The sequence below is a fragment of the Spodoptera frugiperda genome, chromosome 25, assembly GCF_023101765.2.
Source record: "Spodoptera frugiperda isolate SF20-4 chromosome 25, AGI-APGP_CSIRO_Sfru_2.0, whole genome shotgun sequence".
NCBI lineage: Eukaryota > Metazoa > Arthropoda > Insecta > Lepidoptera > Noctuidae > Spodoptera > Spodoptera frugiperda.
The window spans coordinates 20,562,622-20,577,570 of NC_064236.1; the positions used below are offsets into that span (position 1 = coordinate 20,562,622).

At 35.3% G+C, this 14,949-nt stretch overlaps 1 protein-coding gene across 2 annotated transcripts in view; it reads left to right on the plus strand.

Annotated features, from left to right (window-relative positions):
* LOC118267649 (uncharacterized) overlaps positions 1 to 14,949 on the plus strand; it is a 45,145-nt gene that overhangs the window by 11,889 nt on the left and 18,307 nt on the right. The window contains exon 1 of one of the 2 annotated variants that reach the window (XM_035581759.2): positions 176 to 343. The exons of the other annotated variant lie outside the window; for it this stretch is intronic. Coding sequence (XP_035437652.1) covers positions 301 to 343 — 43 coding nt within the window. The 5' untranslated portion in view covers positions 176 to 300. Of the gene's footprint in view, positions 1 to 175; positions 344 to 14,949 lie in introns of those variants that run through there. 2 annotated transcript variants of the gene reach the window in all.

Here is a 14,949-nt window from a genome sequence, read left to right on the forward strand (position 1 = left end):
AAATTTTGTGATATTCTGATATCTTATTGTGATTATTTAATCTTATCACATACACAGACAACATCCGAGATGTACACGAGCCAACGAACGTGTACCAAATAAAATGTTATCGCGAACATCTGAAAATTATGGACAGAACAAACAGACAGTTTTCAACTTTTATTTATAAGTTTTCCTGCGGACGAATATAAAAACGGAGGTAATAGGTGGCGGCTCAAATGTGGACGATATCAAGCGCGTGACGACGTGCTCCGCGACAGACAAACAATATATTTTATGTAAACATCGGAGGGAGTGACAATGATCGTATTCAGCAGTGTGATGGTGCTGGCCGCGCTACTGGGTGAGTGCCTCCTTGTTCAGTGTGTACCCTGGCGTGTGGCACCGGTCCTGCCACGTGCTCGCGCCAAGCGTGATGTAATTGTGGAAGTACAAAGTTGAGTAGAAAAATATTTGTCTGGCAGTTCCAGTACTGTATGATGGTGTGTCTGGGAAACTATATATACCTGTAGGTATCATAATATGTTATTAAGGATAATAATTTACGACTGTGTATAAGTGGCTCCATGTTAATCTAGCGCGATAAACTTCGTCCAGTAACCTTCCTTTCTTCTTTCCATTAATGTCACTTCTTTGGAAGAGCTCAATTCTGGGACAGAATCGAGCTTCTGCCATTTTACCTGAAATCCTGGAATCTAACAAGAAGCGTCCAAACATATTGACGTAGCATTGGAAGTGTCCGAGCGACCTGTGCGAATAACACATTTTTTGCGTATGTAAATAAATATAATAAACGCGACCTGCGAAGCTGGTTTGTCACGTACCTATACATATACACATACATACGTACATATTTGATATAAGCATTATATAGGTAATAAATTATAATACGAGTACTAATAGTCAACCGGCGGCAGAGCAAACAATTTGAGATTTCGATCAAACTCTGCTAACTTACCTGATTCACAATTACACGTGTTGTGCTACTTATTAAATTTTTTGATACTCAAACGTTTAGAAGTTATTTCTTTTTGTGTTACTTTGTAGGAAAATAGTATTTTTTGTTATAGGTTGGGCCTTAATAAAGTTAAGCTAATTTTGATCCCTTGCCATATGCGTACATTCGTTTCATGTAAACCGTTTCCTGTCAATAATCATCACTGCAAATGATCCATAGTGTATCCCACATTATTTAGACTTTGCTCACAACAATATATTTGGCGATTATTTTTTATTAGTTTAGGATTTACTATCAATCATATCATATAGTCTGGGTGTAAACCAACTGTAGATAGTATACGACATTAAAATATAAAAGTCGGTAGATAATTATGAGAAAGAGTGGAAACCAACGTGTTACTATTTGTTGATAAAACTCTGACAAGAATATGAGTAAATAAACTACTGCTTATTGTTTTCATAATGATGATCTTGTTTCGGTTTTACCCTATGATATTATACACATACTACTGCTAATTTTACACTATGTTCTGAATGGTTTGTAACAGTGTGTGTATATAAAAGAGTGTCTGACAACCTTTCCAACAAGTAATAAACCCAAATATCAAACTTTAAAGGTCAAAGACCTTTGCTGGCAAGTGTTCACACACTACGCTTTAAACGTGTTAAACATGTAGTGTCGGCGGAGTAGAAGACATTTGTGACCACCCCTCCTCCTCCCGTGGGTGTCGCGACAGCCGTATTAAGTGACTGAATATTGTACACACACCAAGCTACAGCGCTTTCAAAGCAGAACCATTAAAACAGCTACCTCCACCCGCCAGCCAAGCGTAGAAATTAAAACAAACCCCTCTGTGTAGAGTAGGCCCATAGTCCAAGAATGAACCGACAGGACTGTCACAAGCTCATCTACCAACTTCTACCTACAGAATAGGTATAGATAGAACTAACCTTTTGAACCCACCCTCAGTATTTCTACGAAACAATTGAAATAAACCTGTGGACATGTCTGAAAAGGGAGGTTTTTCCTCTTAACTGGTCTCAGCAGAACAAAATTAAATACCAAAATATCATTTATCGCAAAAGATAAGTTGATATCTTTGGAGTTGTAAACCATCACCGTATAACTAATACATTAAGTATATAATGAGCCAGCTCTCTGTGTTATGTACTCGGAATGACCTTGGCAAAAGACTTGTTTATTTTTCTACACAAACAAAGCATCACATTGTTTTTATGTTAATTTTGATAATGATATTTTTTTCCTATGGGTTTAGCGGATAATTATTTAGTTTTTGTCTTTAGTCACAGCCGAGCAGGCTTAGCTTACCTCGGTAGACACGTGTATGAGGGAATGCTACGAACCTCTTGATTTTTTCCGTAAGAAGAATTTATAAAACTGAGAAACTAATTACGAACAATGTACTTGCTAATTAGTTTACACAAACATTATAGTGCTGATAGGTACTAATATAAATATTATTTTCTATTGAAAATGTCGAAAGACTAAAGACAATGGAATGATCTAAGTCACACCCACACTCTATTGCTTGGCTAACTGCTGTAATAACTATAATATTAGAAACTATGTTTGTATCACTAAGGCGTGACCAATTACTAAAACTCTCTCTCCCTCTCTGGTCGTCCCCTCGTGACTGAGGCTCGTGATCATCCTACCATCAGTTTGGATCGGACGACTCCTGTCTGTGGCCATTTGTATTGTAGTGTAGATCCCCGAAGCTGGGTTGTCCTGGAGCTGGTCAGACCATCTGGTTGAGGATCATCCTCATGCCCTTTTTTCCTCAACATTTCCCACAACAATTAGCTTCGCCAAGCTATCCTCCCCGCGTCTCGCTATACGACCAAAATACCTCAATAGCCGGCGAAAGCACAAAGTGCTCTGTGACTTTAAATTGCTATAATGTTGACACATTGGTTCGCCTGGCTGTCCACGACAAGTACAGCATTATTCGCCAACTCCACATTTCAAACGCAGCATCTATTCTTTGTCTCTCTCGCAAAAGGATAGTCCATGCTTCCACGCCTTATACAAATATTGCACAACTGCATGTATTTCTTAAAGGCAACATTACTAACTAACTTAATTTTTCCATTTAGTTACTTTATTTTAGAAAAGTAAAAATGGTTCACTTCCCTTTATATCAAAAGTAAATTACTCAGCGACATAGATTTCATCACGAACAAACAATTAAGTAGGCAAACGGTTTAGGAGCAATACTTTCAGTACACGGAATGGTACAGCCCTGCTGTCTCCTTTGTAAAAACTGAGGCTTTACCATACAATGGAACGGTAGCGAGGTCATTGCTTGATACAATTTCAATATCATTTACTTATTTATTGAGATCAGTGAGAGAGAGTAATGTTAACCCTTCCGCGGCAACAAATTAAAATTGCAAGTAATGGAAGGTATAGTATATTAGACCAGAATCAACCTTTATTACTATTTTTGTTTTGCCCATATCAGGGGGTAGAGCAAACATTTCAGAGTTCGTGTCATTACTGAAAAAAAAGTTTATTAGATGGGACTAATAAAGTCATGACTAGTTGAAAAGGCTAGGTAGGTACACTTAATTCTTGCACCTCTGTCTGGGCCCTCGAGAATTTTAATGAGCATATTCACTAATTAATTTACGCATTTGTACTTGACTTTTTGTTGTATGTGTACGGTTGATACGTGTAATACCGAAAAAAATATAAAATCCTCAATCTTGCCCTGCTTGATTAATTCAGTTAACATCAACACCTCTACCCATATTGATGACGTACAGCGTCTTTTTGACCTATGAGTATAAAAACATGTATTCAATATTTACAGTGACTAAGCGAGGGTTAGCACAAACCTATCACTTAATGTATGCACTGATCGCGTGTAACCTTGTCGCGTCGTTGGGCGGCGCTTGCGCATCCGATGTCAGGGCTCCCACACAATTGATCTGGAGTAAACGACAACTAATTAATGTTACATTTATTAGCATAATAGTTGAGTAATTATAGAGAGATGTATCTGATTGATGATCCCAAGTCAAGACTCAAGGGTCAAAGTATTGCAATACCAAGGTTAAAAACATTGTTTTGTAGTATACCATAATAATCATATGATAGTACGAGTAGAAAGTATAGAACCAGTTCCTCACAATTACTGTACTAAACAGCTACAACCTCAAAACTTATAATTCAAACTTTATCTGCAGTGGAATAGTGTCACACAGGCATTTTGTTATGCATGGTTATCTAAATATATACATAAGAACAACCTTAGGATTCTTAGACATAAGTCTAAGATCCGATTCAACTATTAAAACCTTTAACTTTTCGTAGAAGAAATCCCACAACGTGACTCGGCATGGGATTTCCCGTTGAATGCTAGTTGCCTACATAAAAGTTAAATATAATATGTTCTATCAAATTAGCCCTCGTTATCTGTAGCTCGTCATAATTATGTTGTTCACGGACCTTCTAGACGCACACTAATTGTACCACTACATCACTTATTTCCAAGTTCACTACTATTCTAATTGCTGTTTCCCGTGCAGTAACTGGGTGACAAGTTGCAGTAACTACTGTCTTTTTGTTCGTTATTAATCAGTTAGATATCTGTTAAATAGATATCTGTGAAGATTATCAAACTCGCTGATAACTTGCCTAACTTAGCCACGTTATACATAAACATTATGTATACAGTAACTTATTGGAATTCGCTCTTGGCGATTCAATTCTAATGAATCCTCTCTGTTACGTTAGTATAACAAAAACATTGTTTGGTTTCGATCATAATTATAATTGTTACTAGGGGCAACTACCCAAACGCTAGCATTGCACCAAATTATCAGCACTCTGAATAAATCGACTTTCACTTACTAATTTGGGTTTCCACACTTATAAATAAATAAATGTATGTTTTTGGAATCCTGCTATTGGGAAAATGATATTTTGAGACCTCAAATTAGTGGAAAACAGTGATAGTTAGATGCTGATAATTGGGTTGCTCTATGCTAGTAATTGGTGGCGATGGTGCCAGTAAATGGTGACAGACCCATTTTTTATTCTTACTTGTCTAAATAATCTTAGATAGAGATCAATCATGTTTTTCTTTTATTATCGTCTTCCTTATTAAATATTATAACTATGAAATTTGCCTTAACGGGTGAAAGCCTTTTTTTCACAATAATAAATTGGCTTAAATTAGGACTAACTCTTAAAGTGCTGATAATTGGGTACTTTACCCTATGATAATTCCAAACCAACGCGGCCCACCGTACCCTTTCTTAAGAGTATCTGTCAATGCACTATAACCACAATACGTTGCAGTAGATTTACTTCATCTACACCTAATGTCCCAGAATGTGCATTGTATATGTAATGTAGGGTTCAGTAACACGGTGAGCTGACTCACATCTCCACAATTTGTTGCATTATCGGTTAAACCACTAAACACGGTTTAATCCGCAAGGCGTGGAGCACGACCACACCAATACTGTTATTATAACTCCTAAGTATGAACACATCAATGAAACTACTTCTAGATGGTCCTTGTGTGATCACAAGTAGGTACATGCACGTTGATAGGCCCGGGCCTACAACACTCCTTAAATCAGTGTCCACCGTTAGATTACGCCACACATCTTTCTAATTCACAAGTTTTGTAACATCGTCGATTTATGGACAAAAATTTACCAAACCAGACACTAATTAGGATTTTATTGGAATACTTTCCATTCGATCTCATCCGTCACTAGTGTGGAGCGTGGGTTGGACTCACACACTTTAATCGTGAACAAAACAATCGTATACATAATATACAATTGACTACTAATAACATTCGTCCTAGGCCGTGAGCGAGGCCACAGATTCGCAAACCGCTTGCCATTAATTTTTTCCTCGAGTGCAATATGTTGAAGGCAAGCGTTTTATCTCAACTCGAGCTCTTCCAATCTCGACAACTCATAGCCACTCTATCAATAAGATATCGAAAAGCCATAAAAAGGAAATCATTAGTTACGTTAACATGGAAGTAAGACTGAGAGATGACTTTCTACGGTGATGTAATAGCATTCCTTTAATGGTGCATGAATTATAGAACATCACATGATTTCGACGTATGAACTCAAAAAGATTGCTGACTGAGTGCCGCACCGCCTGCAGCTTGCACCGGCGCGCGGCGCTCGCCTGCACGCGTAGCTCGCTACGTCACGAACCGTTCGCGGTCGCTAGTACCGCGCCAACCGCGTGTACTCGCCTGCAGTCGGAAGGCACCTTAATGCTCAGCCAATTGACTCCTTCATTTAGCCCGATCACTCTCTGCTAATAGACTTGCCAACTTAGCGTATCACGGGAGTTCTACAGACAACTTTAACTAGCGAGCTTCTACGCCTATATTACAGTTTAAAAATTAACGTGCCATTGTTCAGTTGATTGTGCCAATTTTAATAGCATTACAATGTGTTTTTGAAGTTAGATTTCATCTAAATTAGAGAAAACTAACTTTTGAACATAATTTTGCTTCTCGTCCTTGATGTTACAGACTCAGCTCGTGTAATTAAAATCTTAACATTGTGTGTCAGTGCGATGTCGTTTATAACATGCGTTTGTGTTTCGCATGTATTTCCTGTCACAGGTTTGGAAAGAGAAGTTCCTATGTACTACAATTATAAAATATCCTGATTATTATTATGTAAACAAATAAAGTATATACATGTTTGCTCTCTTCTTTCCAACTACACCTTGGCATATTCATATTGATCGTATCGTAGACAGTTGCTCTGCCTGATATTCACGAGCCACTATTTTGTCTTCCTTGTAGCGACACTCGATTTCGGCCTGTCAATGCTAACATAGGCCGACTAATTATAATAATAGTTGTATTGTCGATGGGCAAGGCCGGGCCCACACTCGACCATTGTTGCGACTCATTATGTGATTATTTCTATATTTATTTAATTTTAACACATCTTGTTGGAACCGGGAAGAATATTATGAATTTGCGTGGCATTGTCCGATGATACGCAAACTGCACAGATGTGGTCCCAGGGCCGTGCCTTGCGAAGCCCTTGTACATCGAACACGAATGATCTCAAGCTTCTCATCATTGACAATCTCGTAGGGATTTTAATATAAATATGATTATGCCTACTACCTACACGGGCGTATGTGCTTACTAAAAATATGTTAATCGCGAAAAAGGTGACCTAATTCTTGGTCTTGCCCAAGTTTTATTGTTTTACTTTCTTCTTTTATAAGTAAACAACTTTTTACATTTCCCTCAACATTCAAGTAAAATCCTCAATCAAGTACGTATGAGCAGTTAGCGAGTAAATGAACACCCTTACTTGACTTTCAAATATACATTGGTCAGTCTCCAAAATAAATCTGAAATTATGTCCAGAGTATCGCAACAGACTCATTGTCTATGGGACATGACACATCTGGCTAAAGAGAAGAAGTTTTAAGAAGAAGGAGAATTTATGAATTCCAAAATGGTTATTGACGTTGGTCTGTACGAGTATGTACAAGTATTGCACAATGTCAGCTCATTGCCCGCCAGCTCCAGTGGCGCTGGCCACACAGTTCAAGTTCAAGACGAAGTCCGAGCGACACCTGAGTGTTGTTACGTAACCCTTTATGTAGATAGCATCAACAACTATTTTTACGCCTCGGTAGTCATAACTAGAAGTAGTTTTGGTTTAGGGTGGATCCTATTGTTCCTAATCCTCCAATAATCCATTGGTCTTTTTGATCTATAGCTCCAGTAAAGAGTCGAAGTGTTTGGGAAGATGAATGAATGTGATGGAAAATAAAAAAGTACGTAAACTTCTACAGTTTCAACCTAAGTATACTCTACTATCTACTTAGGATAAATGTGTGTTGGTAATCCAATAACGCTATGGCACACAACAATACTTTCTCAAAATGTCAATTTCCTCATTAATGTAACTGCACACGGAAATGTTATATCAATAACAACTATTTGACACTCAATTGTCAACTCATTGCCATAAACAATACAGTTCAAAGTTTGTTGATTATTTGTATTAAGTAATTGATTAATACTTTGAAATGTAATTAGAATCAACATCACTTGACATCTGAGGTCTTGGTTGTTCACAAAAAATATAGCCATTTGAATTTATTCAGTTTCGATTTCAATACAACTATATTAATACGTTAAGTAAGTAACTTAAAGGAACTAAAAAAATAAATTAAAAATTTAAAAAACCGACACAAAAACTTAATTTCCCTTTAAAAAGTAAAAAATAATAAAAGAAACTTAATCTTAAAGTAGGTACCCAAGAATGTATTAATAATTCTAAAAAAAAAGACGTCGCGTTGGGAGACCGCTCCTAATTATTTCTTACTTATCTACGATTTTTTCATAACTACCACATGCTTGGTGTTAACATTAAAGTAAATTGATGTTTAAGTACTTAACTATAACGCAGAAAATAGAAATATAGCGGCGCGGGCGGCGGTGTACAGTCCGTATTCATGCGGTTCCCCAACGCGACGTATTTTTTTATTATTATTATTACAGTCTTAGGTACTTTAAGTTTCTTTTATTATTTTTTACTTTTTAAAGGGAAATTAAGTTTTTGTGTCGGGGCTTTTTTTAACCCCCGACGCAAAAAGAGGGGTGTTATAAGTTTGACGTGTCTGTCTGTCTGTCTGTCTGTCTGTCTGTGGCATCATAACTCCCGAACGGATGCAGTGATTTCAATTTAGTTTTTTTCGTATGAAAGGGGACTTATGTGCGAGTGTTTTTAGACATGTTTGATGAAAATCGGTTGAGCCGTTTTAAAGTTATGGGCGGTGAAAGTGGGGAGATTAGCCGAAGGTCTGCAAATATACTGGAATGGGGTCTCAAATTAAACCGCACTGAAAGAAGATATTGAAAGATATTATTTATTTGTATTAACAAAAATAAAAAAATTAATTAAAAAAAAATAATTAAAAATTTAATAAAATACAAAATTTTTAATTTAACGTTTTATTATTAACAAAATACTTGCACCAATGTAATCTTTAGCCTACTTATAGAAACAAAAACTAGTAATTAATAAGTCAAAATAAATAAATAAATAAAAGCAAACGAACTCGACCTTAGATGTAATCTTTAGCTTAACAAGAATCGAAATTATAGTAAGTATATGTAATATACTAAGCCTAACTTAACCTAACCTACCTATAAAAAGTATGAAATAAAAAATTAAATTAAAAATTTAAAAAACCCCCGACATAAAAACTTAGTTTCCCTTTAAAAAGTAAAAAATAATAAAAGAAACTTAATCTTAAAGTACCTAAGAATGTACTAATAATTCTAAAAAAAATACGTCTCGTTGGGGGACCGCATGAATACGGACTGCACACCGCCGCCCACGCCGTTATATTTCTAATTTCTGCGTTATAGTTAAATATCATAACTATCATATCATAACATCAATTTACTTAAATGTTAACACCAAGCATGTGATACTTATGAACAAATCGTAGATAAGTAACAAATAATTAGGAGCGGTCCCCCAACGCGACGTATTTTTTTAGAATTATTAGTACATTCTTAGGTACTTTAAGATTAAGTTTCTTTTATTATTTTTTACTTTTTAAAGGGAAACTAAGTTTTTAATTTCATACTTTTTATAGGTAGGTTAGGTTAAGCTAGGCTTAGTATATTACACCTTCTTACTATAATTTCGATTCTTGTTACCCGACTGCCAAGGAAGGGTTATGTTTTTCGCGCGTATCTTGTATGTATGAGCCTAATATTCTTTATTACCTCATTTCTTCGAAACGGCTTGATGGATTTCGACAATCAGGGTATCGTTAGATTCGTCTTAATTACCCAAGTGTTCTTAGATATGTGACGTAAAACAAAAACCAACATGGCGGCCGTGAGGCGCCCTAGATAGGAGTAAAAAAAATTTTTTTATTTGCTACAATATGGGTATCAAATTAAAGAGCTCATCATGAGGATTCCAAAATGGTATATCACTGACATATAGAAAAAAATACTATGTGCAATTATGTTCTTTATTATCCAAACTAAATACTCGTATAGGTACTACGCGACGCGATTGACTAGCGGTGTCTGAACTTAAAAGTGAAAAGTGATAATAAAAGTACGTCTTAACTAAATTATTTACAATGAATTTATTTATAAATAAAGGACTAGCGACCCGCCCTCGCTTTGCTGAACGTTAAATAAGGAATCTATCTACATAGTCGTTTACCTATAGCCCATGCGACGCGTCAACTGTAAAGACCGTTTTTTGTCTAAAACTAGTAGAAATTTTGAAACAGTGTAAAGAGCAAATTTTATCTTCATTTAATGTAGAAAATTAATAGACTATTTAAAAGGATAAGGATTAATACTATTACGGACAAAAACCCCTCACAATAAAAGATCCAAAAAAAATATATTAAATAGTCCACACGACGAAAATTCTTTTAAAGAATTAGACCGTTTACGAAATTTGTAAATAGTAAATTTTACTGCCCTTAATCCTTCGTCTTTTTCTAATTCCTTTACTCTCTTTGTGTTACGCAATTAATCTAAAATAACTGGATCGACGTGTGTTATTTTTTTATTATCTTGGTATTGGAAGTAGTTCTCTCGTGTCGCGGGTGAAATCTTGAGAAACACATAGCCGTATTATAACTAACTAAAAAGTGTTAAATAAAAATAAATAAATTTAAAAAATTAAAAAACCGTGTAATAGTCGGGACCCATTAAATAAACTAGACTAAAATCATTCAATATGGGTCCCGAATGTTGCACTCAATTATGTTTCGCATAAGATTATTATTTTTTGTGTATTGATTATGAAATTATTTAATTTGGTGGTAATAGCATTGCTATCTACACTTTTAGACTAAGCTTGTTTTTTACTTTTCAGTTTTTATTTAAAGTGTTTTTTATGCAGTCGGGTTTTTTAATTTTTTAAATTTATTTATTTTTTAAGGTTAAAATTACATTCGAGGTCAAGCTCGTTCGCTTTTATTTATTTTTTTTACTTATTAATTACTAGTTTTTGTTTCTATAAGTAGGCTAAAGATTACATAGGTGCAGGTTTCCTTTGTAAATAATAAATCGTTAAATTAAAAATTTTATATTTTTGTATTTTATTAATTTTTTTTTAATATTTTATTTATTTTTTTATTCTTGTTAGTATGAAAAAATAATATCTTTCAATATTTTCTTTCAGTGCGGTTTCATTTGAGACCCTATCCCAGTATATTTGCAGACCTTCGGTTAATCTCCCCACTTTCACCGCCCATAACTTTAAAACGGCTCTACCGATTTTCATCAAACATGTCTAAGAACACTCGCAAATAAGTCCCCTGTAATACAAAAAAAAACTAAATTGAAATCACTGCATCCGTTCGGGAGCTATGATGCCACAGACAGACAGACAGACAGACAGACAGACAGACACGTCAAACTTATAACACCCCTCTTTTTGCGTCGGGGGTTAATAAATTAAAATCCCTGCATCCGTTTGGGAGTTATGATGCCACAGACAGTCAGACAGACACGTCAAACTTATAACACCCCTCTTTTTGCGTCGGGGGTTAATAAACTAGAACAGAACTGAATAAAGATAACTGTTACATTTAACTCCTGTGTGATAATAATAAAAAACCCCCGACACAAAAACTTAACTTCCCTTTAAAAAGTAAAAAATAATAAAAAATACGTCGCGTTGGGGGACCGCTCCTAATTTTGTGTTTAAGTTCATCTTCGTTGCTTAATTGAACTATTTGTATTTAAATTGTTGGTTTAGGAGCGGTCCCCCAACGCGACGTATTTTTTATTATTTTTTACTTTTTAAAGGGAAGTTAAGTTTTTGTGTCGGGGGTTTTTTAAATTTTTAATTTAATTTTTTTTTATTATTTTTTACTTTTTAAAGGGAAGTTAAGTTTTTGTGTCGGGGGTTTTTAAATTTTTAATTTAATTTTTTATTTCATACTTTTTAAAGGTAGGTTCGGTTAGACTTATTCTTTCAATATTTTCTTTCAGTGCGGTTTCATTTGAGACCCCATCCCAGTTTATTTGCCGACATTTGGTTACTCTCTCCACTCTTACCGCCCACAACTTTAAAACGGCTCAACCGATTTTCATCAAACATGTCTAAGAACACTCGCACATAAGTCACCTTTAATACAAAAAAAACTAAATTGAAATCACTGCATCCGTTCGGGAGTTATGATGCCACAGACAGACACACAGACAGACAGACAGACAGACAGACAGACCGACAGACAGACCGACAGACAGACACGTCAAACTTATAACACCCCTCTTTTTTGCGTCGGGGGTTAAAAATGAAAAGGATAATAAATTAACCAATATTGGATTCGAACCCAACACTTCTTGCACTTGAACTAACTACCACGAAGTGAGTAATTGTTATAAAATTATTTTTAAAATATAGTTTTCATAAATAGTCCATTGTCATCCTATAAGAACATTATTATATGGAGATTTATTGAGTCCGTGTCCTTCAGGCACACTATTGTCCTGCGGCATTTTCCATAGACGTAGATACGTCTCCTTTTTCCTAGACTTGTAAGGTTCCTGCACATTCAGGTCGCACTAAGTTCTGATGCTATTCATCTTACATCTAATTAACTAAGTATGTCCTTATGTTACCGTCACAATAGAAGCCAACCACTGACAGACAACATCCGACACTGTGCTTCTGAATGTATCAAAAGCCATTGTGAACTGAATCTTAGAGTTCACTTCGAGTCACACAATAATTACATATATTATCTAATACACATGTATAACCAAGTAAATGGTATCACCTAGGAGGTTTAGAGGGTTAAGACTAAAGCCAATCTCCGCAAAGATGAAGATCTATCTAAAAACCAATAATAAGTTATGGACAAGGAGTCATAAACAATAAAGTAGATAGGTACTTATTAAAACAGCTCAAATAAAAAGCGATAAGATAAATAGAAAAGATGATCGTTTGATTGCGTGGATAACAGAGGGTCTCCTAAGATGTATGAGAAATCGAGACAATTTATATATCAAAGCAAAGAAGAATCCTGAAAATGAAATAATTCAATGTACATACCGAAGGTACAGAAACTATTGTAATGACATTTTAAAGAAATGTAAAATTACATATGAAAAAGATTTAATTACAAAAGCCGGGAAAAATAATAAAAGATTATGGGAAGCTATTAAAGAAATAACACACACTTCAAAAAATAAAGATAAACCGTGAAACCGTGGATAACAGAGGGTCTCCTAAGATGTATGAGAAATCGAGACAATTTATATATCAAAGCAAAGAAGAATCCTGAAAATGAAATAATTCAATGTACATACCGAAGGTACAGAAACTATTGTAATGACATTTTAAAGAAATGTAAAATTACATATGAAAAAGATTTAATTACAAAAGCCGGGAAAAATAATAAAAGATTATGGGAAGCTATTAAAGAAATAACACACACTTCAAAAAATAAAAATAAACCGATTCAATTAATTTGCCAAACCAACCCAACTGACTCTGTAAACAGTGTAAACTCCTTTTTTGCAAATATTGGGAAGTCATTAGCGGAAAAGAAGTCAGCTAACAATAATGTGAACTTGCAACAAACGTCAAGTATTGATGATCCGTGCGATAAATCACTAGTTTTATTACCGACTGATGAAGATGAAATCAAAACACAGATAATTAACCTAAAATATGACTGCGCAGTAGGAATAGACAAAATCTCGGGAAATTTTGTTAAACAATTTAGTGAAATTATCATCCCGCCACTTACCTATATATGCAACCTGGCTTTTACAACAGGCAAATTTCCATCAGCTTTTAAAAAATCACAAATAGTTCCAATATTCAAGAATGGGGATCGGAGCTGTGTGAACAACTACAGACCAATTTCTATCCTACCGACTTTATCCAAAATACTAGAAAGACTAATGAACAGTAGACTAATAAAATTCTTGGAAAAAAACCAGCTTCTATCTTCTTCACAGTTTGGTTTCCGCGCAAATAGGTCGACTTCTGACGCAGTCCATCAACTTACAGACTTTATCATTACTAAACTGGACGATAAAAAACGGGTACTGACTATTTTTCTCGACTTAGCCAAGGCCTTCGACACGGTTTCAATCCCCATCTTGATAGCAAAACTAGAGTCAATGGGAGTTAGGGGGTTACCTTTGGAACTATTTGCGGACTACCTAAATGGACGATCACAGGTTGTGAAAGTTGAAGGTTGGATCAGTGATGAGCTTCCTATAGAATATGGCGTGCCACAAGGCAGCATACTAGGGCCCACACTGTTTTTAGTTTATATTAATAGTTTATGTAATATGCGTCTTATCAACGGCAAAATAATCACTTTCGCAGATGACACGGCATTGCTTTTCTGCGGGGACTCATGGGATGAAGTGTTTAGGCATGCTCAAAATGGCTTTGATCTGGTTTACAATTGGCTCAATAATAATATTCTGACACTAAATATCGAAAAAATAAAATACATGACGTTCACACTCAACAAACAGGACCCCCCGGCATAGCGTATTATCTCACATAATTGTAACCATAATTCTGACAACATTTCGTGTACCTGCCCCCAATTACTAAGAACAACCACTATAAAATATTTAGGAGTTATAATTGATGAAGAATTAAAATTTAATAACCACATCGATGCACTAACGACTAGGATTCGGAAACTCATATACATTTTCAAATCCCTTCGCCACATTGCCGAAACTTCTGTAATAAAGATGGTATATCTAGCCCTGTGTCAATCTCTTATAACTTATTGCATCACTGCATGGGGTGGAGCCACAAAAACAACAATAATAAAATTAGAGAGAGCACAGAGAGCCATTTTAAAAGTAAGCAGTTTCCTACCAATACGATATCCTACCTCTGATTTATACCAACACTGTGGTGTGCTAACAGTTCGGCAATTATTCTTTTTAAATATAATGTTAAAAA